Source organism: Mustelus asterias, chromosome 1 (genome assembly GCF_964213995.1).
Source record: "Mustelus asterias chromosome 1, sMusAst1.hap1.1, whole genome shotgun sequence".
NCBI classification, from domain to species: Eukaryota; Metazoa; Chordata; class Chondrichthyes; order Carcharhiniformes; family Triakidae; genus Mustelus; species Mustelus asterias.
This window is the reverse complement of record NC_135801.1, coordinates 74,982,080-75,009,587: the sequence shown is the minus strand read 5'-3', so window position 1 is coordinate 75,009,587 and position 27,508 is coordinate 74,982,080. Positions and strand designations below refer to the sequence as shown.

At 39.8% G+C, this 27,508-nt stretch overlaps 1 protein-coding gene across 2 annotated transcripts in view; it reads right to left on the bottom strand.

The window, feature by feature from the left end:
- LOC144494321 (ubiquitin carboxyl-terminal hydrolase 53-like) overlaps nt 1-27,508 on the bottom strand; it is a 98,243-nt gene that overhangs the window by 52,354 nt on the left and 18,381 nt on the right. For both annotated transcript variants that reach the window (XM_078213819.1, XM_078213820.1), the window contains exons 2-8: nt 21,628-21,720; nt 20,672-20,806; nt 12,100-12,213; nt 8,537-8,619; nt 8,339-8,444; nt 6,196-6,342; nt 1,998-2,147 (exon numbers count right to left, since the gene is read on the bottom strand). In XM_078213819.1, coding sequence (XP_078069945.1) covers nt 1,998-2,147; nt 6,196-6,342; nt 8,339-8,444; nt 8,537-8,619; nt 12,100-12,213; nt 20,672-20,806; nt 21,628-21,720 — 828 coding nt within the window. The remainder of the gene's footprint in view (nt 1-1,997; nt 2,148-6,195; nt 6,343-8,338; nt 8,445-8,536; nt 8,620-12,099; nt 12,214-20,671; nt 20,807-21,627; nt 21,721-27,508) is intronic.

The following is a 27,508-nucleotide window of genomic DNA, read 5'->3' as shown; positions in this document are numbered from 1 at the left end:
ATTCATTTTGGCGAACAAAACAAGAAAGAAGCACATGCTATGATAGCACATGTTTAGGTGCCTGTTTTGCACTGCAACACTGAATTTCTAGGATATTTACAACACTGGCATAGGAACACAATAAAACTGGAGTTAAACTGCTGCGTGGGAAAGACATGAACCTGATATCCATTAGTGAATCTGCAGTTGTAACCTCCATCAGCTCTTTTTAACCACTGCAGAAATTATGCTTTGTAACAAGTAGAAACTTTTGATACCCAATACTATTCTAATTTCTTGCAAATAATAATGAAAGCATAGCAATAAAAGTTTCACGAATTGTCCATCTTTTGAGTATATTTCTCAAATGCCGTGCTGTTAATAAATATTATCTGATGTTACAAGCTTATAGCCGGAGAAAGAATGTAACATCCCCAAGTGAACAGCTTTTAGCTTCTCGGTGTATAAATACATTTCAAAAACAGTTTGCAAAAAAAAAATCAAAATGTTATTATTTTTTAAATAGAAGTATGTGCAATAAACGGACAGCACAAAGCAAGATATTCAGCCCACCTACTCAATATTGATGTTTATGTTCCACATAACCATTTCCCACACTCATCATTTCACCCCACTGGTATAAAGTTAGGTTCTTTTCTCCATGCTGGGTAGAATTTTACCGTAACTTGTCAGAGTCAGGCTCTAACTGAAAACTGACATGAAACTGTCCAGGTGCACAGCTGCATTTTCAGACCAGATTTTCTGGCACTGTAAAGGGCACCCAGGTCATCAGCAGTGGAACTGAAATCCTGCCTCCCCACCCCCCTGCCCCACCCCCAGAAGTATCAGGGACTCTCCTCCCTGCGGACATGTCCCTCTTCCCCCGGGGGCTATAGTTAACTTGGCACTTTCCCTTGACTGAATCCTGTTCTTATAAAGCTTTGTAAACTTAGGAGTATTCAGTGAATGGTGGGGGGAAAAGAGGGGGGAAATCATGTGGTGGGGCGATCCTATAATATTTGAATATATGTAAATGAGGTCCCCACAATCCCATTACATCATTGGCATGGAGTGGGGAAAATCGGGAAACAAGGACTTGTCGGCTAGAATCTTGTTTCCCGACTTTCGCCGTCTATACTCGTGGCGGATGGAGGCTCAAAATTCCTTCCTGTGTGTTCACCTAGCTTTCCCTTAAATGTATCTAAGCTATCCACCTCAAATGCTCCTTGTGGTAGCAAATAACACATTCTAAATACTTTCTGGATTTAAAATGTTCTTCCAGAATTCCCCATTAGATTTATTAGTGACTGTATTAGACTTATAACCCCTAGTTTGGCCTCCCCAATACGTTCATAGAATCCCTACAGTGCAGGAGGCCATTTGGCCCATCGAGTCTGCACTGACCACAATCCCACCCAGGTCCTTTCCCAGTGACCCCATACATTTACCCTGCTAATCCCCTGACACTAGGGGCAATTTATCATGGCCAATCCACCTAACCCGCACATCTTTAGACTGCGGGAGGAAACCGGAGCACCTGGAGGAAACCCAAGCAGACAAAGGCAGAACGTGCAAACTCCACACAGACAGTGACCCGAGGCTGGAATTGAACCCAGGTCCCTGGTGCTATGAAGCAGCTGTGCTAACCACTGTGCCACCATGCCGCCTTTGAAAAACCTTGCAGTTGAAAAACCTTTTCCTCGTCCACCCTATCAAACCCAATCTTAAAGACAAAGTTTTGATGCAGTCTTGACGGGCCAACTGTTTTTTTTTTCCCTGCCTGCCCAATTCATATGTTCTATCATTCGCCTCATCAACCTTCCCTTTTCTACTGAAAAAAGCATCATCCTGTTCAATCTTTGTTGATATCTATAATCTTGTTCCCGAATCCTTGAATATCTTGGCATGCATTTTCTCCAGTGCCCTTAAATACTTTTTAATAATATGAAGACCAGAAATGTATACAATGCACATTTTTACATGCCATCATATTTACAAGTTATTGATTTAAAGCTCACCTCTTTAACAGTAGCATCATCAAAGAAAATCCATTTTGAGCTTTTAGTATGCAAGGCAAAGGTGCAATAGTGTTTGCTGGAATAGCAAACCATTCCAACAAGGACCAACTCGCTTCTCTTAGCCCCTTCATCAGTTACTTGGAAGAAAAGCTTTAAAAAAAGCAGTGCACATTAAGGTTTGTCATTGCACATAACATGTAACTACAAGTCACAATTTAATTGACAAGTTTTCATGCCTTGTTTACTTTTAAAAGGATTACTGTACTGTATGACTTTTAATATACAACTTCCTCCTCTAACCACAAATTACATATATTGAGAATAAGATACATCTCACCAAAGAGAGATTTATATTTTTAAACTTGGAAGTTTTGGCTCAGTGCTGTGTTCAGCCCAGTGCTATGTCATTATTCTATTCAAACAATGTAATAGCCTTCCAAATACAGCCTTTCACATCTTTGACTAGTCCAAATATTATTTAAACAGGAAAACTTAATAACACAAAAAGTTCCATTATAATGTACACTGAGCTTGTCTACATTTTCACCATTTTACTAAATTGAGACAAACAGAAAATGCAGTGGGTTTAATCATATGCTCAACTGAAAACATTCAATCATGATCAGGCTACTCAAGTAATATAAACCACCCTCACCCCTTCAACCCAATTTATTATTCTCAATGCTTCAACTAAAATGAAGAAAATTAGCATTAATAAATGGAAAATAATATTTTCTTGTATATGTGTTTTGACTTAAGCTTGGGCCTTCAATCTTCCACCCACACAACTACTGCAGTACATAGTCATGTTGAGGAAAGCAGATCAGTAATTTCTCATTGAAAGGAACATGAAGAATAGGTTAGAAAGAGATAGGAAAGAGAACACTTGGACCTACAAGTTGGAAAAAAAAAACCCAGAGAAGGCAACTGAATGAGCAAAGAATTAACTGAAGTTCAGCACTGAAATATAATTGCTTGAAGCTATTTTCAGTTCTTTGTGAGTTTCCAAGTCCAGTATTATGTCAACAGTGTACGAAACTTGCATTATACAGAAAAGGGAAAAGTTCCCAGAGTGCTCAATGCAAATGATGGCCCCCACAGACCTACAGCAGATTAGAAAGATAGAGGAAGGGGAGTGGTGGCTGAATGTAGTCAGTACGAATGATCGATTCTCAGTGGACTTGACAGTGTAGACGCTGAGAAGATGTTTCCTCTTTCATTCTAGTGCTCCAGATATAAAGGGTGATATTTCATTAGCCTCTGATTATTTTTTAATCCTGTCCATAATATTTTTAATCTATGTAAATTGACCCCCAAGTTTATACGGTCGTAAGACATAGAAGCAGAAGTAAGCCACTCAATCCATCAAGTCTGCTCTACCATTCGTTGAGATCATGACTGGTCTGATGTGATAATCCACAATTCCACTTTCCCACCTTATCCCCATAACCCTTGATTTCCTTACTGATTAAAAATCTGTCTACCTCAGCCTTGAACATACTTAACAAGCCAGCCTCTACAACCCACTGCGGTAAAGAATTTGACCGATCCACTACCCTATGAGAAGAAATTCCTCCTCATCTCCGTCTTGAATGGGTGAACACTTACTCTGAGATTATGCCCTCTGGTCCCTGACTCTCCCACAAGGGGAAAGAACCTCTCAGCATTTACCCTATAAAGCCCTCAGAACCTTGTATGCATCAATAAGTTTATATCTCATACTTCTCAACTCCAATGAACAGAGGCCCAACCTACTCAACCTCTCCTCATAAGAAAATCACTCCATACCCGGGATCAACTGGTGAATCTTTTCTGGAATACCTTCAGTGCCAGTATAGATTTCCTTATACAAGGAAACCAAAACTGTTCACAGTATTCCAGATGAGGTCTAACCAGTGCCTTGTATAGTTTTGGCAAGATTTCCCTATTGTTAGACTCCATTCCCTTTGAAATAAAGGCCACCATTCCATTTGCCTTTCCTATTACCCACTGAATTTGCATACTAACTTTTTGTGATTTATGCACAAGGACCTCCAAATCCCTCTGTGCTTCAGCTTTTTAGTTTTTCTCCATTTAAATAATATTCAGTTCCTTTATTCTTCCTATCAAAGTGCATAACTTCACATTTTTCTCCATTATATTCCACCTGTCAAGTTTTTGCCCAATCAACCTGTCCATATCTCTCTGTGAACTCATTGGGGTCATCCCCACAACATGCCCTGCCACCTATTTTTGTGTCTTTGGCATATTTGGCAACAGTACATTGATTTTTGCTTGTCCAAGTCATTAATATACATTGTAAATAGTTGTGACCCTCGCACTGAGTCCTGTGGCACTCCACTAGTTACAGGTTGCCATCCAGAAAACGTCCCTCTTATCTCAACTCTCTGCCTTCTATCAGTTAGCCAATACTCTATCCATGCTCATGTACTACCCTCAACATGGTGGGCTCTTATCTTAGCAGCCTTTTGTGTGGTATGTTATCTAACGCTTTTTGAAAATCCAAAGATATTACATCTACTGGTTCCCATGCTTGTTACCACTTCAAAGAATTCTAATAAATTTGTCAGACATAATTTCCCCTTCATGAAGTTAACAAGCGTTTTTAATTCTTTTAGCAACACAATTTCAACTGAATTCTGCTGGAAAAAAATGTTCTCTCTAGCCAGCTTGTTCTGAACTCAAAACAAAAATGCTTGAACACAACACCATGCACGTGCGCACACACAGTACTTCCCCACCCCACTATAATTAACTTATTGATCCATTTTCACTGTTTATCTTACAGGTTACTTGGTCACATGATCATTCACTGGAAGCAAGCTTTTTTAAGAAACGAGAAATCATCTCTGAGACCTTATATTCTTGAAGGGACCACACTACAACACAAAACATAAGCTTTCCCTCTCCCCCCCAAAAAGCTCTCTGCCATCACACTGAACTCCAAGGAAAATACATAAACCATTGTTCTATTCCACACAATTCAGAAGATTTAGGGGTTATTCGATAGGGAGAAACTTTTTCTGCTGGTTGGACAATCTAAGACTAGAGAACATAGCCTAAAAATTAGAGTCAGATCTTTTAGGAACGAAATTAGAAAACACTGCCACACCCAGAGGATGACCGATGTTTGGAATTCTTCCACAAACCGCAGCTAATGCGAAATCAATTATTAATTTGAAATATGGAATTGATAGATTTGTTAACAACAGATTTTTCAAGATAAGGGACAATGACAAGTATATGAAATTAGGTCACAGCTTATGTTATGTTGGGGGTAAGCCAAGGGAACTTAAAATTGCAAACTACAAAAGCAGGGGAGTTAAGATGGAGGAGAAATGTCACAATCTGAAGTTGCTAAACTCAATGCTGAGCCCAGAAGACTGTAATCCAAGATGAGATGTTGTTCTTCCAGTTTGCACTGGGCTTCCCTGGACAGCAGGGCTAGGACAGATATGTGGGCATGAGAGGAAGATGCTGAGTTGAAATGGCAAGTGACCGGAAGGTTGGGTCATGCTTGCGGATAGAGCAAGTATGTTTCACATAGCAGTCACCCAGTCTTTGGTTAGTCTCCCCAATGTAAAGGAGACCACATTGGGAGCAGCAAATACAGTGGAACAAGCAACATGCTGCATCACCTGAAAGAGGTGTTTGGGTCCCCAGACAGAGGAGGGAGGAGATAAAGGGGCAGGTGCTCCATCTTCTGCAATTGCATGGGAAGGTGTTTTGGGAAGGGGATGAAGAGGTCAGGACAATGGAGATGTGGATTAGTGTGTCATGGAGGGAGTGGTCCCTGCAAAATGATTTTTGGAGGAGGGGTATGCAGGAGCTGAGGGAAGATGTGCTTTGCATGGCATCATGCTGGAGTTGGCAGAAATGGCAGAGGATGATCCTTTGAATGCAGAGACTAGTGGGGTGAAAAGTGAGAACAGGAGGACAGAGATGCAGGAGGACGGCTGGACACGATTGAGTGCCTGTCAATCACAGTGCGGGGGAAGATCCTTGGTCGAGGAAAGAATCTTCAGTCCATTTGCAACAGTTTCACTCAAATTACATGCATCTTGTAGACTTGGGATTAAACCTTTTTAAGACAATTATTTTGAAAACGCTGTACAAGTTTGGAAATGGTTCTACTGTACATTAACACTAAACAATAGTTAATAGTTAGAAATAAGGCAAAGTAAAAGACTTGACTTACTCCAGGGAGATAGAGGTGTGGTGCCAAATAGCGAATCACATCCAATGTGAGGTCTGAATTCTCAGAATCCCATACTAAACCAATGGTGACTATCTCCGGGCAATTCATTAGCACACGTCTGATCTTTATCTTCTGTCCACAATTACTCTGAATGATGAAAAAAAAAGGAAAATCTCAAACATACCAGCAATCACGTTCAACATGTTTCCATAGTTGTTGTATAGGAGATATATGCCAACGTGTTCAATTTGTATGTCAGTGAACACAAAAATATTTCTGAATATGTTTAAAATCATTTAAATCTTGGGGAATGCAGCAGGGAGAGAACAAGCTTCTGGATCTTGAATTGCTGTTTCAAACATTACCAGCAGCACAAGCTAAATGGAACTCTTTATCCCGCCCGAGGAGTCGGCATCAGTACGTTGAGCGGGCCATTGTACATGCATCAATCTCCTCGTAGGAGATCGGCGCATGTGCACTCCCCCCCCTCCCCACCCCCAACTACTAGCCTACCGATGGCTTCCCTGACCCCCACGATCGCCAACATCCCCAAACCTCTGATCTCCCCGCTCCCCCCCACCCAAATCCATCGCTGTAGCAGAGTGCAGTGGTCCCCCACCCACCCCTACCAATCCGACTGACCCCCTCAGGCCCAACTCCCTTGGCACTTCCTGGTGAGCAATGCCAAGTGTTAGGCTGGCACCGCCAAAGGCACACCCCCTACTGCCCCTGACCTCCCGAGGCCTCAATGGCCTCTGCTCCCATCAGCGAGCCCATCATGCCTGGTCCCCGTTGATGGGGACCAGCTTTAGTCCCCACTGGTGGCAACCTACCCATGCAGGGTGGGAAACATTAGTGATACCGTCCTGGGGCTCTCTAATGATATAGAAAAGGTGATTTAAATATTGTAATCAGCCTAATGCTGTTACCTGGCGCGAGACTGATTATGTGGGAAAGTCATGACCGGCATCCCCCCAACAGCCCTCCCACTGACATTTTCCGGCCTGCTACGCTACGTGAGCAACGCAGTGGGTCAGGAAAATCACACCCGTCATCTTTCTACATATAAGCACTCAGGATTCCAGATTAAATATCAAAATCGTAGGTCAGACATCAGTAAACTTGGGAGTATGAAGGTGAAACAAAATTAAAAATTAAACATGATGTGGAGATGCCAGCGTTGGACTGGGGTAAACACAGTAAGAAGTCTCACAACACCAGGTTAAAGTCCAACAGGTTTATTTGGTATCACGAGCTTTCGGAGCGCTGCTCCTTCATCAGGTGAGTACACTGCCAAAAATTAAACGGGCAGGGCAAGAACAACAGCTTTGCTTTCCTTAGACTTCTGTGGTTGTCCATCATTATAGTGTTCCACTGGCTTTATCTGTAGGATTTCGAAGTCTGTACACGCTGTCAAATGATGTCCTCTGTCATAATTTCTTCCAAGCATGGGTCGCACTTAGATAATGCTGAGATTTAGTAGAATCTGTTTTAGTGTACTTGAGTTTTTAACAATACTGCAACAGCTCCATGGATGCTTTCACTGATGTATGCTGTGTACAGATTTTTTAACACCAAATTCAAATTCTCAAATTGACATGGTGTAATTTGATCTTCTGCTCACTGGATTATTAGACCAGACTCTAAGTTAAAGTTAAAATATGGGAGGGCAAATGGCACGGTGGAAAGCCACTTATGCCAAATTCAAGGTGCGAGATTGGCCCACCATGTAACATGAGTTTGAAACCCAGACTACACTGAAGGTGTAGGTAGCTTAATGGACATTACCATATTGCAAAGTATACTGCCAAAAATGCCGATGTCTTGTTATTTAATCATTATTTTTTGCAGGCTTGCTTCTCATCAGCAGGAATAATTAATTAACCAAAATAAAGTACACACTAAAAACTCAAGTACACTAAAACAGATTCTACTAAATCTCAGCATTATTTGAGTGCAACACATGCTTGAAAGAAATCATGACACAGAACATTGTTTTGACAGCTGAATGCATGTACAGACTCATCTCCTACAGATAAAGCCCGTGGAACACTATATGATGCACAACTACAGAAGATAATTTCATGATAACAGAAAAGCAAATCAGAGGACCTGGTGGTGTATAAACTTTAAATTTTCTTACCGGACAATTCCTAAAGTCACCAATAGTACTTGCTGCCCGAAGTAGCTCAGCAAACAATTCTGGCCTGAGACGTTCATTTCTCTCCACCATCCTGTCTACCTGATTACTAAATTTAAACAATGACTGTTATGTCTTGCTTGATTCATTTTTCATTAATATATTGATTATTTTTCCAAAAAGAGACAAAATATTACTCACCACAGTGCTGTAATGGACACATAGTGTACCAGCTCAGTAAAAGGTAAAGGGTCTGAAGTAGCTCCACAGCTATGGCACACACTCTAAAACAAGATTTTTACAATAATAATCAGCTTATTAAAATATCTTCCTTCACTCAAGTAATGGGGGTGGGGGAAAGAGAATCAGGGCAATGATGCCTCTCCAAGGAAAATAGCATGCAAATATATTTTATATTATTGCAACCAATGATAATCAATGTTCTGCACATAATCAGACTATAAAATACTGCTAGTATAGGCAAAGATGTGTTGCCTAAACATTTGTGTTTATACGGTTCTTTATTAAATAGTATGATAATTATTTCAGTATCACCCAAGTTGTTGTTTTAAAATAGTTCTTGCGCACTACAAAAAAGCATGGGAGATAGTTTAAGATTTGAATAATGTATTGGATATCGAACATGGTTTTGTGTCACAACATCCCAATGCACAATGCATTGAAAGCTTGCGCCAATGTCATTTTCTGAAAAATCCTACTACATTGTTATAATACCCATTTTGCCTTTCAGATTGTGCTGTGATAAGCGTTTTCAATATCAAGCCTTGCATTAGTAACACTACAACAATGTAGATCAGAAATAAACTTGAGAAATCGCTCTCTGTTCAGAAATTAAGAAGTATTGTCAATGTACGTAGATGCAGCTCCAATTTCTTAAAAAGTCATGATCACTTCAAACCGGAAATATCTGAAACCCCATCTGTTTTGTAAAATGCTATAATTCAATAATTAAAATTACAACCAGTGTAATGTATAAATGATCACTTCTCAGTTAAGAAACTTAGCACTTGCTCTTCCACTAAAAAATCTGTTTAATTTTTGTCATCTACCAATTCACTCCTTTCCGTACTCTTTTCAACTGCCCCCATTAATGTACTTTTGAAACCACACCCTCATTGAGACAGTTATTCACATCATATTATTTAACAGCCTTTTCAACTGTTTTCTTTAAGATAGCGCCCTGATGAGTCATATAAACTCAGTTTATTTCTGAGCTACATTGTTGTAGTGTTACTAATGCAAGTCTAAGCGCTCAATCAACATTTAGGAGGTTAATCACTTGTGGTGCTTCAGGACTACTGAACACATAACCTGTTTGTCAGTCAACTAATTTAAATGCAAAATACTGCAAATGCCGGAAAACTGAAGTTAAAACAGAAAATTCTGGAAACACGTAGCAGATCTAGCAGCACCTGTGCAGAGAGGAACAGACACCTTGGGTGGGATTTTCCAGTCATGTGCCCACTCCCCCCCACCCCTGAAACCAGAGAATCCCACCCAAAATCAACGTGCCTTTCCATAGTCCGCCCCTCACCCACTACGATTCCCGTGGCAGGCAGAACGGGAAAATTCCCCCCAATGTTTCAGGTCTATGAACTTTCATTTGAACTAGGTCAGACTTGAAATGCTAACTTCACAGATGATGCCAGATTTGGCTGGCGCATGTTTTGTTTTTATTCCTTATATTGAGATACAAGGAAATTAATTTTCAATCTGGTGTCAAAAACCCAATGACCAGCTCATTTCCAGGTTCCAACATTGCATCGCATCAGCGTCATTGAGGCAATGTGATTTTGAAATGCAAATAGCCTAACTGAGCCTGGGGCAAGATTGACGCCCAATTATCCACATCAGGAGCAGCTTGGAATCACCAAGCAGCCAATGGAGGCGGCAGTGGTGGAGAAACTAATTGCCATTACACCAGGCATGGGTGATAAAATGGAAGATCATGAAGAGCAGGATCAAGAGCAGGGAGGTGATGACTTAGTGGTATTGTCACTGGTCAAGTAATCTAGAGACCCAGGGCAATGTTCGGGGTACCCAGGTTCGAATCCTGGAGGATGGTGAATTCAACAAAAATCTGGAATTATAAGTCTAATATGACCATTAAACTGTTGTCAGTTGTTATAAAAATCCATCTGGTTCACTAATATCCTTTAAGGAAGGAAATCTGCCATTCTTACTTAGTCTGGCCTACAGGTGACTCCAGATTCACAGCAATGTGGTTGACTCTGAAATGCCCTATCAAGCCACTCAGTTGAAGGACAATTAGGGCTGGGCAATAAATGCTGGTCCAGCCAGCGATGCCCACATCTCAATGAGTGAATAAAAGAAACATTTGAAAGCTCTATCTTCAGGTAAAGGGCTTGGAGGATATTTTTGTCCAATGAATACTGTCCCTATACACTGCTGGTGTTAATTATGCTGAGGCAGCTGCTGAGTCACCAGAATTCTCATCACCACCTTCTTCTGTTTCTCACAGGGTTAGTTGCCAAGACAGAGCAAGATACCCCATCACAGTCACCGCCTGTCTCCTCACAGCCAGCAATGTCACATCATACCTCAACACTTCACACCAGCACAGACACACTCGCCTCAATTGGGTCTCTATCTAGTTTGGAACGGGGAACATTGGATGAGTCACACATCACAAATGAGCAGTCGCAGACCAGCTGGACATTCAATGAATGGAAGCCAATGTGGCTAATCGGTCAATGTCTCTGATCGATCAATGTCTTGATAACTACATGAGCACAAACGATAACCCCCTGGCCATGATGGAATCCTTCGATGACATCAAACTCCAATGCATCTGTGTGGCCCATTTGCTTCAAACTGAATGCATACTCCCATCTTCCAGAACAGAGCATTGATGATCTGATGGTGTATTGAGCTGCTGATTGTGAGATGTCACCCTGGTCCCCAGAATGTCCTGAACGCATAAAGATTCACAGTGACGCTGACCTTGATGGCTGCAGTAAGAGGCAGTAATGGGGGCAATGAGGCCTCAAATCATAGTAAACCAAAGTGCAAATGTCCAAAATCATCCAGTCTCCTATTGCACTGGCATTTACAGGTAGCTGACTCTTGGATGGTACACCCAATGTCCTGGATAGTGCCTTCTTCCTCTTGCAGCCCTCCCTTACTCTGGGACTATGGCAACTTTAACGTACCTTCACAATGGCAGCAGAATGTACAATCAACAAAATGCACTGCAGCAATTCAACAAGGCTCCTTCGACAGCACCTTCAAAACCCATTACCTCTACCACTTGGAAAGACAAAAGCAGCAGATGCTTAGGAACACCATCAAGTTCCCCTCAAGTCCCACACCATCCTGATTTGGAGCTATATCACCATTCCTTCTGTTGCAGGGTCAAAATCTTGAAAATCCCTCCCTAACAGCACGGAGAGTGTTCGTATAACACATGAATTGCAGTGGTTCAAGGTAGCAGCACGCAACCACCTTCTCAAGACTAATTAATACTTGGCAATAAATGCTGGCTTAGCCAGCAATGGCCACATCGCATGAACGAATAAAAACATTTCCATACCTTATCCATAACTCTCCTAAAGGAAAGGTTTTCGATTTACATATTTTCTACAGTTTTCTGCCCCACATGCTTTTTGTCAGCACATGCTATCATAAAATTAAGCAATCAATATTTCTTCAAAATCTACAACAACTAAATCATATGTTCAGTTATTCTAAATATTTTACATAAAAAGTGTTCTGTATCTTACCTGCTCATAAAGAGTCATGGCAAATTTCTGGTGGGTGATACAAGCCTTAACAGTGCATGTATCCATTTCAGTGTCTGAGACTATGTGTGAGTGAATTCTCTCCAAAATATTCTCCTAAAGGAAAACGAGAAGCAAAACAATGTGATACTAGCATCAGAATCATGGGCATGATTAGAAGTAAGAAGTTTAACAACACCAGGTTAAAGTCCAACAGGTTTATTTGGTAGCAAAAGCCACACAAGCTTTCGGAGCTCCAAGCCCCTTCTTCAGGTGAGTGGGAATTCTGTTCACAAACAGGGCATATAAAGACACAAATTCAATTTACATGAATAATGGTTGGAATGCAAATACTTACAACTAATCAAGTCTTTAAGAAACAAAACAACGTGAGTGGAGAGAGCATCAAGACAGGCTAAAAAGATGTGTATTGTCTCCAGACAAGACAGCCAGTGAAACTCTGCAGGTCCACATCATGATTAGGAGTCCAGCCCTATTTAGTTAGAGCAAATTACTGAATTCAGGGCAGCATAAACTTCTCATTTTGTTTGAGCATCAGATTCACTGAAAGATTCTTTCCACAAGATTTAGAGATACATTTGGGCAACAATTAAAAGTAATAAAAAATGTAGAAAAAAATGATATTCAGCCAAATTCACATATTCCTTTCACTCACTCTGACATCAAGTTGAGTAACAGGCCTTCTTCAATTGAGGGTCCTGTTAAAATTCCTACTGATTAACCAACCATTTGAAGGCACATATCAATCTGTTCCAAACATCAGCATTTGCCTTTGCATTTAACTTCTCCTATTTACACAGCTTATACAATGATGATATTTTTGGAAGAGCAAAGACCTTACATGACCTTAGGATAGCCCTGTGCCAATCTTTCATACCTGACTGTAGAAAGAGAAACACCCAATATGAATCACTAATAAAAGTGATTGCAGATTTGGCTTGACCACTTGGAACATTATACATGCCAAAATTTGCGGCAGGATCCTATGGTCCCGTCAATGGCGCACCCCTACCGCAGGTTTCCCAATGGAGAGGGGCATGTTCAACAGGAAACCTTGTTGACAATGGCAGGACCACAAGATCCTGCTGCCAGTGAATGGCATGCCGCCTCCCGCCACCATAAAACTCACTGCCGAAGGGGGAGGGAAATCTCACCCATAGTATTTATTATCAATACAAAAAAACACCAAGGTGTTTCACAAACAGATTAAATGAAATTCAGTAGTTTCCAATCAGCCAAGTCAACATGATGATCTGGTTAACTCCTCACAGACTTTCCTACCATATCTTATTGTGCAGCACTCTAACAGCTTCATTTTCTTTTGGGTCCCCCCCCCCCACATAATCCTGAAAAGCACATAGCTGCTTCACATTACAGTTTAACCTATTTGGCATTGGATTGCTGTTTCTAAGATGCCCAAGAAAATTATCTTCAACAGGAAATTCAGCCAGAAAAAAGTTAAATTGATCAACTATACCAGCTGAGCCCGGACTGATGTGCAGTCTGCCATAAACTATAAAGTCAAAAGGCAGAGAGAGTGAGATCACAATTTAGGATGGGCAGCAGCCCTGGACAAATCAACAACCAAAAGTTGTCCTAGTATAGCTAATGCAATGACACAAGAGTGCAAGGAAACACTAAAGTTGCAGGAAGATGTAACAATAGTGCAACAAAGGTGTATGGTTTAATCACAGAATTAAATGTTGCAGATATCCTATAATGCATTACATTAGAGGAGAGAAACAAAAGACACTTGACCTGAGATGAAGAGGAAATAATGGACTCTAAAATGCTGAAAGATAAGCCGTTGGCCTGAATTTCTCATGATGTGAAGATGCTGGCATTGGACTGGGGTAAACACAGTAAGGAGTCATCTCCACATCATGGCTACCATCAACACCGCAAACTGCCGGCTCCAAGTGGAGAGGATCTCCAAGAAGATAGCGCATATCAACACAGACATCAAGTGTGTTGTGAAACTTCTTACTGAATTTCTCAGTCAGCAACAAAGAAACAGCTCCCACTCCTGACCTTGAAAAATGCTACCTATTAAGTTCTAGCATCCCTGTGGTGTGATTTCTCCTTTCCTTGCGTAGTTTGATTCAAAGTCAAAAGAACTCCAGGCGTCAAACAGTGATGTTCATCAAGCAGGGTAAACAGCCAATCACAGTGAAGTCTTTTCAAAGACAGCAAACCAGGAAGTAAAATGCACCAATTATCCTCCACTTTTAATTTAATGGGAAATGAAATAAACGATTGGGGTATATACACATCATTGAAATATCGAACAAGTATAAAAGAATAACATAGAACTGTATCTATAAAAATATTAAATATATCAATATCTATATCTATATCTATTGGGGCGGCACGGTGACACAATGGTTAGCACTCAGCGCCAGGGACCCGGGTTCGATTCCCGGCTTGGCTCACTGTCTGTGTGGAGTTTGCACGCTTTCCCCTTGTCTGCGTGGGTTTCCTCCGGGTGTTCCATTTCCTCCCACCATCCAAAGATGGGCAGGTTAGGTGAATTGGCCATGCTAAATTCTCCCTCAGTGTATCCGAACAGGCGCCGGAGTGTGGCGACGCGGGGATTTTCACAGTAACTTCTCTGCAGTGTGAATGTAAGCCTACTTGTGACTAATAAATAAACTTTACTTCACCAAGAAAAATTTGACATCTACAAATATAGAATCAGTTTTTCCAAAGCCAGAAATGTCTTTCAGCAGCAATTCTGAACCTAGCATGCTGTTAAGGACCCAGTTACACCTCATTCAATTGGGTGCAACATTTTCAGGCATTTTTACAGTAAGACTAATAGTGTACAAGAGCAGGTTCCTGTCAGTTCTGTGATTGTCAACTGATTGCAGTCTGTGGGGCAGTGATGGAATGGGTGTTTGAAGAGGGAGAAACTCCAGTGTACTCTAAAACAAGACTCACTAACACCAACTTCTGGATTAACACAATGAACTACGCACGTGAAACCTACATAAATTGTTGACAGTTTCAGATGAGTAATGACAGCAAACACCTGACAGTTTGGCCCTTATTATTACTGTAAAATCCGGGCAATTATCTGAATGGCATCTTTCTGTTTGATAATTTTTGGAACAAATTTCATAGAAATATAAGTATTTCATTCACGATACTTCTGTGCAAGATTATTTTTGTTTCAGTCTTTCTTTTTCCATTGAGTTAATCTAAAAGCAGTTCCCATTTTGTTCTTTATAAATTTTTGCTATTTTCCTCATCTAAAACTCCTTTGCATCATGTTTCATCGTCATATTCTTGATACTTTTTAAGCTACTGTTGCATGACAAACCCGCTGCTCTTGACCATATTACACCATTTGTAACATTATTTTCTGAACCTTTCCGATCAGACAGATGATATCTGGCTGAATCAGACTTTCTATTTTTGTTTCGACCTGCTGTCTGTATTCATGATCTAATTTATTTCTCTATCCTCAAGAGCCACATGGATGTATTTTATCCTGTTTAATCATGTGCTTTCATGTGAGAAGATGCCACCTAAACATTTACCATACTGCTCAAAGAAATGTATAAAGCAGAAATATATTAACATTTAAAGAAAACAGTGGTTTTAAGGAACACAAGGGCTATCAGACTATACTATCACATCTCATTCGCTAAAGGCAGGCCAAGCAAATGCAAAGGCAGCAAAAGCTGAGACTGAAGGCATAAGAATATACAATAACCTAGGAAAGAAAAGTGGGTGTATTACCCTTATCATTGGATTTTTAGTTTTGAGTGATGAAAAGTAAAAGTTTCCAGAGGCTATAACATCTCAGTTCAATGAGGAACTGTGAATGAAGGCTGAAAAATAAACAAACATTTATATATTGATGATATGAATGTACAAGTGGTGCAAGATTCCATACCTCTGAACCCATATGTTCAGAGGTCAAGAAATATGCTGCTCTAGTTAATAGTATTAACTAGATGACAGAGACCATGCTAAAAGTGAAACACAAAATATGAAAATGAGTGTCTAAGAGGCTAGTGTGCATTTGATAGGGAGGAAGAAACCTGCAGGAAGGTATCAAATGGACTGTTTTCAATTTTCCAGCATTTTCTGTTTTTGTTTCAGATCCCAGCATCCACAGTAATTTGCTCTTATCAATGGACTGGTCAGGTTGGTAGAAATAAAATTCATTCCAAAGAAATATGATGGAATGCATTCAGGAAAGGCAAGGAAATACACAATTAATGGGAGGATTCTGCAAGTATGGAGGAACTGAGGGAGCTTGGAGTGCATGTCCACAGATCCCTGAAGTTAGCAGGGCAAGTAGATAAGATAGGACGGCAGCATAAAGGACACTTTCTTTTATTAGCAAGGCATCACATACAAGAACAGATGTTAGGTTGTTCTAGAACTGTATAAAACATTAGCTGGGCCACAGATAAGAGTATGACATGCAGTTCTAATCACCACATTACTGAAAACATGTAATCGCAGTCGAAAGAGAAGATTTACAAGGATGTTGTCATGACTGGAAAATTTTAGCTGTGAGGAAAGATTGAACAGGCTGGGGGTTTTGTTCAGCTGAGGGGAGATCTTCTTGAGCTGTCTAAACTTACGGACAACCTAGGTAGGATGGACCTATCCCTTGGCAGAGGGATCAGTAATCAAAAGCCATAGATTTAAAGCAATGTAGATGGGTTAGACAGGAATTGAGAAGACTTTTTTTACGCAGAGGGTGGGTTCTGGATCTCCCTGTTAAAAGGGTGGCATATGTTAACTGTACATTAAATCGTGGTTAACTGTATGGAGGTGGAGGCATTAACTGGTGATTCACTTGAATTCCTTTAACTAGACACAGATTGAAACTGTGGTGGTTGTGTTATGTATATGCTGATAATGTGCACCTCTGAAAACAAATGTCTATAAAACCGTAAAGAATAGCTTCAGTTCTATCCTTCACAGACTAGTTTTCTGGAATATAAAAATAGACGCAGAAAGCAAATTCACATTTAAAAGGTAGCAGATAAAATGGCTAAGAAAACACAAGGTGAATACAAAGTTGACAACGGGTCCGCGTAGAAATTTTTTTTTTTTTAAATCAACAGCTAATAAAGAAAAGAGTTCAATGGCAAGGTCTTGAGGCATCTATAGCAAACCTGGCTAAGAGTAAAATATTTCCCAAATTTACTCAAAGCTGATCAATTCTTTGTTGAGCTTTTATGATGACAAGAAATTGCTGAAAGCATGAATCATGACCAGCAACTAGAACAAAGAGACAGAAAGAAATCGCACACAATATTTCAAATTTTGTCTGAACACAAATTCTTTGCAAGGCAGGCAGCTTTTCTCGCCTGAAGAGCAATTCAGTTTCATGGATTTGATTTAAAAGCCAACAAAAGGAAATTTTACCAAATAGGTCAACTGTTCTCACTCATTAACTGCTTATATTTGAACAACGCTCTTTTTTAAATACATTCTACTTTTGAATATGATTTGGTGTTTAGATCTCGACATGACAATATATCAAGGGGTAAATAAGGTCAAAGATTTTCCAAATTATCCTGAAATGGCTTTGGATTATAGTCTCACAACAGATTATATTTGACAAACACTGAGCCAAGATAAAGACTCGGATGAACTTAATTCACAAATTACCTGGAATCAGCTATGAAGCAGATGCTCACACGCTGCAACAGGCCTCCTGTCTATTTTCTTAGTTGTTCCCTCATTTCACTGAAGCTAGTCTGACCCTACCAAACCAAGATCCAATAGTTTAATGATTCTTTGTAGCCATCTCGATGTTCTTGTATTAGCCTGGACCATTCACTAACCTGCGATAACTCATTTACTGTGTCTAATAATTTCTATTTTCCCTCAATAACCCCTTCATGTGATTGTTCTTCTAAGTTTCTATAACCTCCCTCTCTACCATCGTAACTTTTAAGACGACTCATCAGTAGAAAAATGTCCACATCTTTTATACCAGCTATTTATAAATATTCTACATTTTACTGTTGTCTTCTGTCACTTTTTAAATCAGCTTGCTTTAAACACGTAACCATGCCCTTGTTACCTCAATTTCCTTTTAATTAGCTTTTCTGGTTTATGTAGCCTTTCCCTTTGACTGTTGGCCTATGTTCATTATACCACAAAAATCTTGATTTTTCCCATACTTTTTTTTTTAGGGACAGCAAGGTGGCACAATGGTTAGCACGGCTGCCTCACAGCTCAATTCCCGGCTTGAGTCACTGTCTGTGTGGAGTTTGCACCTTCTCCCTGTGTCTGCGTGGGTTTCCTCTGGGTGCTCTAGTTTCCTCCCCACAGTCCAACAGATGTGTGAGTTAGGTGAATTGGCCATACTAAATTCTCCCTCAGTGTACCCAAACAGGCGTCAGAGTGTGGCGACTAGGGAATTTTCACAGTAACTTCATTGCAGTGTTAATGTCAGCCTACTTGTGACTAATAAATAAATTACTTTTTTCAACGTTTCTTCTGCCGACATGCTTGACTTCATATTCCACCCTTACTCGGTCAGACGTGCAATACTGAATTGAACTAATAACTTCCAATATTTGAGAGACTGGCGTGAGCCTCAGTGGGAAAAGTGCAAGAGGTCAACAGGTAGAACCATAAGAACTGGCAGCAGACAGCCAGTGAGAGCAGAATGAGTTTGAACAATCAGAGTCAGAAAAACAAGAAAGGAAATCAAAAGGTGTATCACAATGCAGGGAGTGGATTGGTGGGTAATTGGTTATTTAGTGTCATTAAATAATTCTTTTCTGCACAACTTTTGAAAATTTGTTTTATAGCTTCCATTGTGTTTTAGATTGATCAAAATCACTTCATGTTTGTAGTTAATTTATTTTTAAAACTATTTTAGTATCTCCACTTTTGAGGTCACTTTATAAAGGCCAGTTTCAAGAGTTTATATATGTCAGTGTCATAACTTTTTTTAAAGAGTTCATTATCACACATTTTAGCAGCCAGGGTTTCAAGTGATTAAGAGGTTACTTGGATTGACTATCACGGCAAGCCAGCAGAATCGATGCATGCACATCCTGTTCTATGAGAGAACTCAAGGGCACCTCACACATCCAAGATAATCATTGGTGCAGTAAATGCCTCAGCTGTTCAGTTCAAGCTCCGAGTTTCAAAGCCTGAGGAGTGGTTGGTAGAACAGCAGTGTATCCAGGTGTCACATTACAAGTAGTAGTCGCCATATTGCCATAGAAGCTGCAGGAGGTGAAGAAGTGGGTGAACAGATTAGGCGGTATTAATATATTATTATTCCTGAAAGTGGAGGGGGATAAATTGAGGAACTACATGAGATTCAGCCCAATACTGGTGGTGGAGAAGCTGTTGTAAACCACCATCAGGGAAAAGATAAACTTTGGAAAGACATAGGTAAATGAAGGAAAGCCAACATGGATTGGCTCAGTAATGGGAAGCAAAGGGTGATTGATGCTGGAATGCTTATTTTTCAGATTGGGAGTGGTTTGCAATGGTGTTTCTCCAAGGGTAGCTTAGAGTCCATTACTTTTCTCATCTTTTATATATCCAGACTATAATGCTTCTCCCTACATCTGGAAGAATGCAGAAATAAGCGACAGAGTAAATATTGAAGACGGTTGTAAACTTCAGGATGGCAGATGGGATGGCGAACAGGGCAGAAGCTATGGCTATGCGGTTCAATGTAAAAGTGCTAAGAGATGCACTTTGGGGGGACGAATATGGAGAGACAATATACCATAAATGACACGATTTTGAAAAATGCATATGAAGGACATGCCTTGGTATTCACATACACAAATGCTTAAAGATGGCAGCATAAGTTGATAAAGTGGTTAAAAAAGCAACTGGATTACTTTGGTTTATAGGTAGATGAATCAGGTATAAAAGCAAAGAGATCACATGAGAAGTTTATAAATCACTAGTTAGGTCTAATAAGGAATATTAGACACTTCAGGAAGAATATAAAGATGGAGAAATGGAACAAAGGAGATTTACCAAGGATGAGGGCATCCAGTTGAGACAACGTTAGAACTGTTAGGATTATTTTCATGGCCAGAGACAGTTGAAAGGTCAGCTAAATAAAGGTTTCACAATGATGAAGGGTTTTAATAAAGGCTATTCTCTCTAGATTTGGAGCGATAACCTCATGCAATAGATTTAACGTCATTGGTAAAAGATCTAAAGACAAGTGGGAATTTTGCAACCCACTCAAAATTACTGGAATCTGGAGCATTCTACCTGAAAAAGGTGATGGTAGTTGGCTCCATAAATAATTAAAAAAATAAACTGGGGCAGGCCCTTGAGGATGAGGAGGTAAGAACCAACATCTGGAAGAATGCAGAAATAAGCAACATAGTAAATATTGAAGACAGCTGTAGACGTCAGGATGATAGGTGGGATGGTGAACTGGGCAGAAGCATGGCAGCGGGGTTCAATGTAGAAGTGCTAAGAGATGCACTTTGGGAGGACGAATATGAGGGGAGAAATGGTCGCCTTCTTTGAATTAATACAATTTTAAAGCTATGAATAAACAGACCAAAATCAATGGAATACTTACAAAACATTCAGCTGCATCATCCATCAAACCGAGTTGAAAGCGATGTTCATCTTTAAAGCTTTCAGCTAGAGCATTGCGCAAAACATCAGAGGGAAGGGCTTTTTCCCTGCTGTTTTGAAATTCTACAAATATATTCTGCAAGAAAACAGTTGAAAACAATGATTCGCAACAGTGAAAATAAACAAGCAACTTCTAAGAATTAATGATTTAGAATAGAAGACATGACATGAAATCTTGATTTCCAGAGGGCAAGGGTGAGTAAATGGGAAGTTTGTATATTTGGATCTCAAAGAGAACAAGAAAAGAAAGTTCACAGAAACACAACACTACTGATAAAATCAAGGTCCAACAACATTGCAACAGAGAGGGATTGAATGCCTCAGATAAGAGCATTTTCTTGCATTCTTGTGAAAGATGATACAGAATTCCCGTCTCCCTAGGTAGAGGCAAAGGTTTGGTGTTTTATATCACTAAAATTAGTTCAGCAGAAGACAATGTTTGTCACAAAGGAAGTAGCTTTAACAATGGAGATGTGGAAATCCTATTAGGTCAGTAGTGAAATTTGAGTCAAAAGCAATAAAGGAGGAAAAGGGGGAAGGAAAGTGGCCCCCACAGATATAAGATGCAGTTATTGCTAAGACACAGACAAGTAGCCACATACAATAAGAGCAAGGTTTAAAAATCTTTCAGAAATTTGCTAAATTAACCTTTTTCAATAACATTTCCATTAATTCTCAGTCATTTATCAATTACAAATTAATGAAAGATTAATAAAATGAGTGTAAACATTTGAACAGCAGTTTTTGAAATGTCCAATCTAAGAAAATATATATTAACATGCTAAAATAAAGTCAAAATTAACTGCAGGGACAGGTAACACAACCACAATGGGCAATTTACAATTTCAAATGGGCTGTACTGCTGTAATAATCTCTAAATGTTGATAGTTGATTTACCTTCAAAGCACAAAAAATGCAAGCATTTCCTGAGCACACATGTCCAGGCAGCTGTCTCAAACTGCGGCGGAAAATGTCCAGGTGCCATAGAATCTGCAGGGCGAGACAGGTTATAGTTATAAAAATGATCAATTAAAAAGGCTGCCTTCAAAAATACAAATGGTGTATAAATATAAAGAAGGAAAAGGGCCTACCCCAAAACCCCACATTTACCCTGATAATCCCCCGGCACATTCTCCCCATTTCTGCGTGGTTTCCTCCGGATGCCCCAGTTTCCTCCCACAGTCCAAAGATGTGCAGGTTACGTTGATTGAGCATGCTAAATTGTCCCTTAGTGTCAGGGGATTATCAGGGTAAATATGTGGGGTTACGGCGATAGGGCCTGGGTGGGATAATTGTCAGTACAGACTTGATGGGCTGAATGGCCTCCTTCTGCACAGTGGGATTCTATGAACACATTTCTCCTTTACCCCATTGCAGCACCTCAACTGTTCCCCACCACCCCCACACCATTACACCCACCAATCACTTGAGGGGATTTGAAATCACTAGGGCTGCTGTTTACACATAAAACTATGTCTCTAAACATGCTACTCAAGTGTAATCATCATAACTTTTCACACAGGCCTTCAGATGGGAATACTCTAACTATTGCTCCACAGGCTCCAGTGTCAAAAATATCACTTATTAATCCTTTAATCAACATGTTTTAAAGGACACAACACTTCCTACACATCAAAATATAGGAGAAAACTCATATAGGGCTCACTGAGCAAACGTTTCTTTCTGGTAAACGGGTTGCAGATTCAATCCTTATTCTTTGCTGAGTTAGATAATCACCTGTCAAGACAATTGGGGCAAACACTGTTTGGCTTCAGTATGTCAATATGTCGATTGCATACAACGGGTTCAAAAAAGTTGTTCAATTACTTTCCAGATTCATCACAAGACTGATCAGTTGGCGATACAAGAACCATTCCCCAACAAATACGTTTGGCTTTTCCATCAATTTACATAGACACATTCCAGCCAAAAGACATACAGAAATCAACCATCAATATGGATGAAAGGAGTTAACACTAAGAAATGGGATAAGAATAAGACCGTAAGATGTAGGAATGGAAGTAAACCATTTGGTCCATCAAGCCTGCTCCGCCATTCAATGGGATAACGAATGATCTGATACGATAATCCTCAACTCCACTTTCCTGCATTATCCCCACAACCTTTGATTCCCTTACTGATTAAAAAATCTTTCGCAGCCTTGAACATTCTTAACAATCCAGCCTCTACAACCCTCTGCGATAAAGAATTCCATAGATTTACTACCCTCCGACAGAAGAAATTTGTCGTCTGTTTTAAATGGGTGATTCATTATTTTGAGACTATGCCCTCTGGTCCTAGACTCCCCCACAGGGGGAGCAACCTCCCAGCAGCTACTCTGTCAAGTCCACTGAGAATCCACTAGGTCTTAATAAGGTTGCCTCATATTCGACTGAACTCAATGAATACAGGTCCAACCTACTCAACTTATCCTCATAAGAAAATCCCTCCATACCCTGGATCAACCTAGTCAACTTTCTCTCGACTGCCTCCAGTGCCAGTACATCTTTCCTCAGATAAAGGAACCAAAACTGCCTACAGTAGTCCTGGTGTGATCTTACTTGTGCCTTATATAATTTTAGCAAGACTTCACTAATTTTATACTCCATTCCCTTTGAATAAATCCTTAAATTCCTGCCTTCCCTATTACCCGAGCTTGCATGCTAGCATTATGTAATTTATGCATGAAGACACCCAAATCCCTGTGCTGTAGCTTTTTACAGACTTTCCATTTAGATAATATTCAGCTTCTTTATGCTTCCTATTAATGCATAACTTCACATTTTCCTACATTATATTCCTTCTGCCAAGTTTTTGCCCATTGAAGCTGTTTATATCCCTCTGCAGGCCATGTCATCCTCACCACTTGTCTTTCTATCTATTCTTGTGTCTTCTGCAAACTTGGCAATAATACATTCGCCTCCCTCATCCAAGTCATTAATATATATAAGTAATTGTGGCCCCAGCACCGCCCTGCCGCACTCCACTAGTTACAGGTTGTCATCCTGAAAATGCCCCTCTTATCCAAACTCTGTCTTCTATTAATTAGCAAATTCTCTATCCATGCTAACGTACTACCCCGCCACCAAGAGCTCTTATCTTATTAAGTAGCCTTATGTGCCATACCTTATCAAACACTTCTTGGAAATCCAAGTATATTACAGCCAGAATTCTCTAACCTCACTCACGGTTGGGATTCTCCAGTCCCGCTGCAGTGAATGGAGTTTTGGTTGAGCGCCACATTCTCTATTCTCACTGGCAGGGCTTATGACATCAGAGAATTCCAGCCTGCACCTACTGGTTTCCCCTTATATACCTTGCTTGCTGCCACCTCAAAGCATTCTAATACATTTGTCAGGCATGACTACCCCTTCCTGGGGCCATGCTAACACTGTTTGATTATATTACACATTTCTAAATGCTCTACTATTACATGCTTTATAATGGATTCTAACATTTTCCCAATGACAGATGTTAAGCTAACTGGCATATCGTTACTTACGCTCTGTCCCGCTCCCTTTTACATTGACAGTTTTCAAATCCTTTGTGCCCTTTCCAGAATTTAAGGATTTTTGGAATATTACTACCAATGCATCCACTATCTTGGTAGGTACTTCCTATAACATCCGTGGATGCAACCCATCAAGTCCAGACGATGTATCGACCTTTAGCTCCATTAGTTTCCTGAGTATGTTTTTCCGAGTGATAAGTTATTACATTTATTCCCACCCTATCTTTTGGCCCTTCCTCCTCACAGCTCACCCTCCCACCCAACTTTGTATCATCTACAAATTTAGTTCCCTCTTCCAAATCAGTAATATATAATTGGAACAGTTGGGGTCCTAGACAGAACCTGATGGTAGCCCACTAGTCACTGCCTGCCAATTGGAAAAAGACCCACTTATGCCAACACCTCGCTTGCTGTCTGTTAACCAGCTTTCTATCCATCTCAAAACACTACCTGCAACCCCACTTTAACTTTACATAGTAGCCTATGTGAGAACTTGTTTAAAGCCTTCTGAAAGTCTAAATAAACCACATCCATGTGTTCTCCTTGGTCAACTCTATTACTTATATTCTCAAAGAAATCCAATAGATTCATCAAGCACAATTTCCTCTTTGTAAATCCATGCTGACTTTGTCTGATTATACCACTGCTTTCCAAATGTTGAGCTATGAAATCATTGATAATAAGACTCTAGCAACATCCCCAGTACTGATGTTAGGCTCACTGGTCTAGTTTCCTGTTATCTCTCTACCTCCCTTTTTGAATTGTATGCTTACATTAGCTACCCTTCAATCTGTAGGAACCAGTCCAAAGAATTTTAGAAAATGACCACCAATGGATCTACTATTTCCAGGGCAACTTCCTTAGTTTACTCTGGGATGAAGATTATCTGGCCCTGGAGATTTATCCACCTGCAATCCCAGTTTCCCCAAAACTAGTTTACTAATATGAATTTCCATCAGCTCATCACTAAAACTTGTTTCTCTCATAACTTCTGGTGCATTATTCATGTCTTCCTTTGTGAAGTCAGAAGCAAAGTATGAATTTAGTTCCGCGGCCATTTCTTTACTCCCAGTTATGAATTCTCCTGCTTCTGACTGTAAGGGGCCTACATTTGTTTGTCCATCTTTTTCTCTTTACATATATAAAAAAACATTTACAGTCAGTTTTTATGTTTCTCCGCTAACATACTTTCATACTCTATTTTCCCCTTCTTAATCAATTCCCCAGGTCCTCATTTGCTGAATTTTAAACTGCTTCCGATCCTCAGATTTATTGCTTTTCCTTGCCATTTTGTATGCTGCTTCTTTGAATCTGATATGATATCTACTTTCCCTTGTAAGCCATAGTTTGGCCATAGTTCCCTTACCACTCTTGCACCAAACAGAAATATACAACTTTTGGAGTTCACCTATTTGTTCCTTAAATTCCTGCCACCACCTGTCCACTTCCTTTCTTTCAGTAATGTTTCCCAGTCTATCATAGCTAATTCATGTTTCATACCATCATAATTACCTTTATTGAGATTCAGGACCATGGTCTCAGAATCAACTACCACAAACCCATCTTGTTACTTTCTTTCCATCACTTGCCTCTGTGAATTCAAAAGCTTCCATCAACCCATTTCCTTTGAACTTAAATTCAAATTTCAACCCATTTTTTTGAATTCCTGATATTCACCATTAAAAGCTTCCAGATGTCCCTTAGCCACAGAAATTGAAGTTATTTGTTGCCCCTGTACCTCTCACTGTTGCTCTCTGCCATTTTTATCCCTTCTTCCACTGTTTTGCCCTGATTGTTCCTGATGGTTCCTGTTATCTTGAATTACTAGTACTTCTAGGCAACTGTCCAAACACCATAAATTGCATTTGTATTTAATACCTCAAGACGTGTGATCCAAAAGAAATACAAGATGCTCCTCCAATCATGAACTCTTGAGCAATTAATTAAAGTATCTTGAATAATATTGAAAGTATAAATAAAAGTTGAAGAATTATGTAACTCAAGATTGGAACCACAATCAAGTTGCAATTCCCGTGACAGTAGAATTTCCATGACAAAATGTTATTCTTTGAAAATATTTTGGGGCTATCGAAGACATTTACTAAGTCCTCTCATTTTGATGATCAACTGTCTCAATACTATGGTTGCACTACAATTTTATGAAATATCTTCACATGGAAATTATTAGCATAAAAATTGCACAACAAATAACCATGTATTTGTGAAATGGTACAATCACAAATATTTATGTGTGAATGAATCCCCAGCAAAATGTGTGCGCGAGTAAGTCAAGAAGTTTGTGAACATGCCAAGCCCAGGTTCAAAATTACTGAAAATATATAACTGGAAAACCATTGCAACGATAAAAAAACCAAATAAATGGATAAAAGAAGATTTTTATTGCCATAAAATACAAACAGGGTGCAAAACATATACACATTGACATGGATCAGTAGTTACATAAAGATCCAGTCAGTGCAACAGCTTTAGAAATAACAGGGCTTTTAAAATGCTACAGCAATACAACCTGCAATGGCTTTATTAATGTGATAGAATACAACTTATTTCCAAGTTAAGAACGTGTTTTGTATTTAAATGAAATTCTGCATGTGTTTTGCACCTCTCGATGTTTTACAACCTCACAAAAGGAGCTCTGGGAAAAATCCTCATTGCGGTTACCTTCCACAGGGTCACTCTTAAGTAGGAACAGCACATCAACCACAGGGTCATATACCCCCTCAAGATTAACCTTGGCTAACTCTACTGAAGGATACAGTCAGCACCTCAACACAGTACAAGTTTAGAGTCTCCTCTGTTCATGTAATGCATTCATTAGACAGATTATCTCCTGTAAAAACTAAGCTGCACTATACAAATTATTTTGCAATACATTTTATGAATCTGTGCATTGTACTAAGCTCATCATTCAACAACAAGCATAGAAAATGAAACATCAGCCTCCTGCATGCTCTGGGACTTGGAAAAAAAATCAACATCACTGATGGCTTGCTCAGATGACTCCCTCACCTCCGCTGCTATATTTCCCAAGTACACACTAATGTGGTTTTTCCACAAATACTTTATCACTCATTTCAAAGTCTTCTTCAGCCTCAGGTTCATCTTGTCGTACAGCAGAGATGTTTTTCTTCACGATCACAATGGCTTGCTGTCACTGCAACCCAAAGAGGAAGATGTGAGCAATCCACCTGTGGAGAGAGTGCCAAAGCTCAAATTATGGAAAGTACATAAACTGATGAAAAAACACAT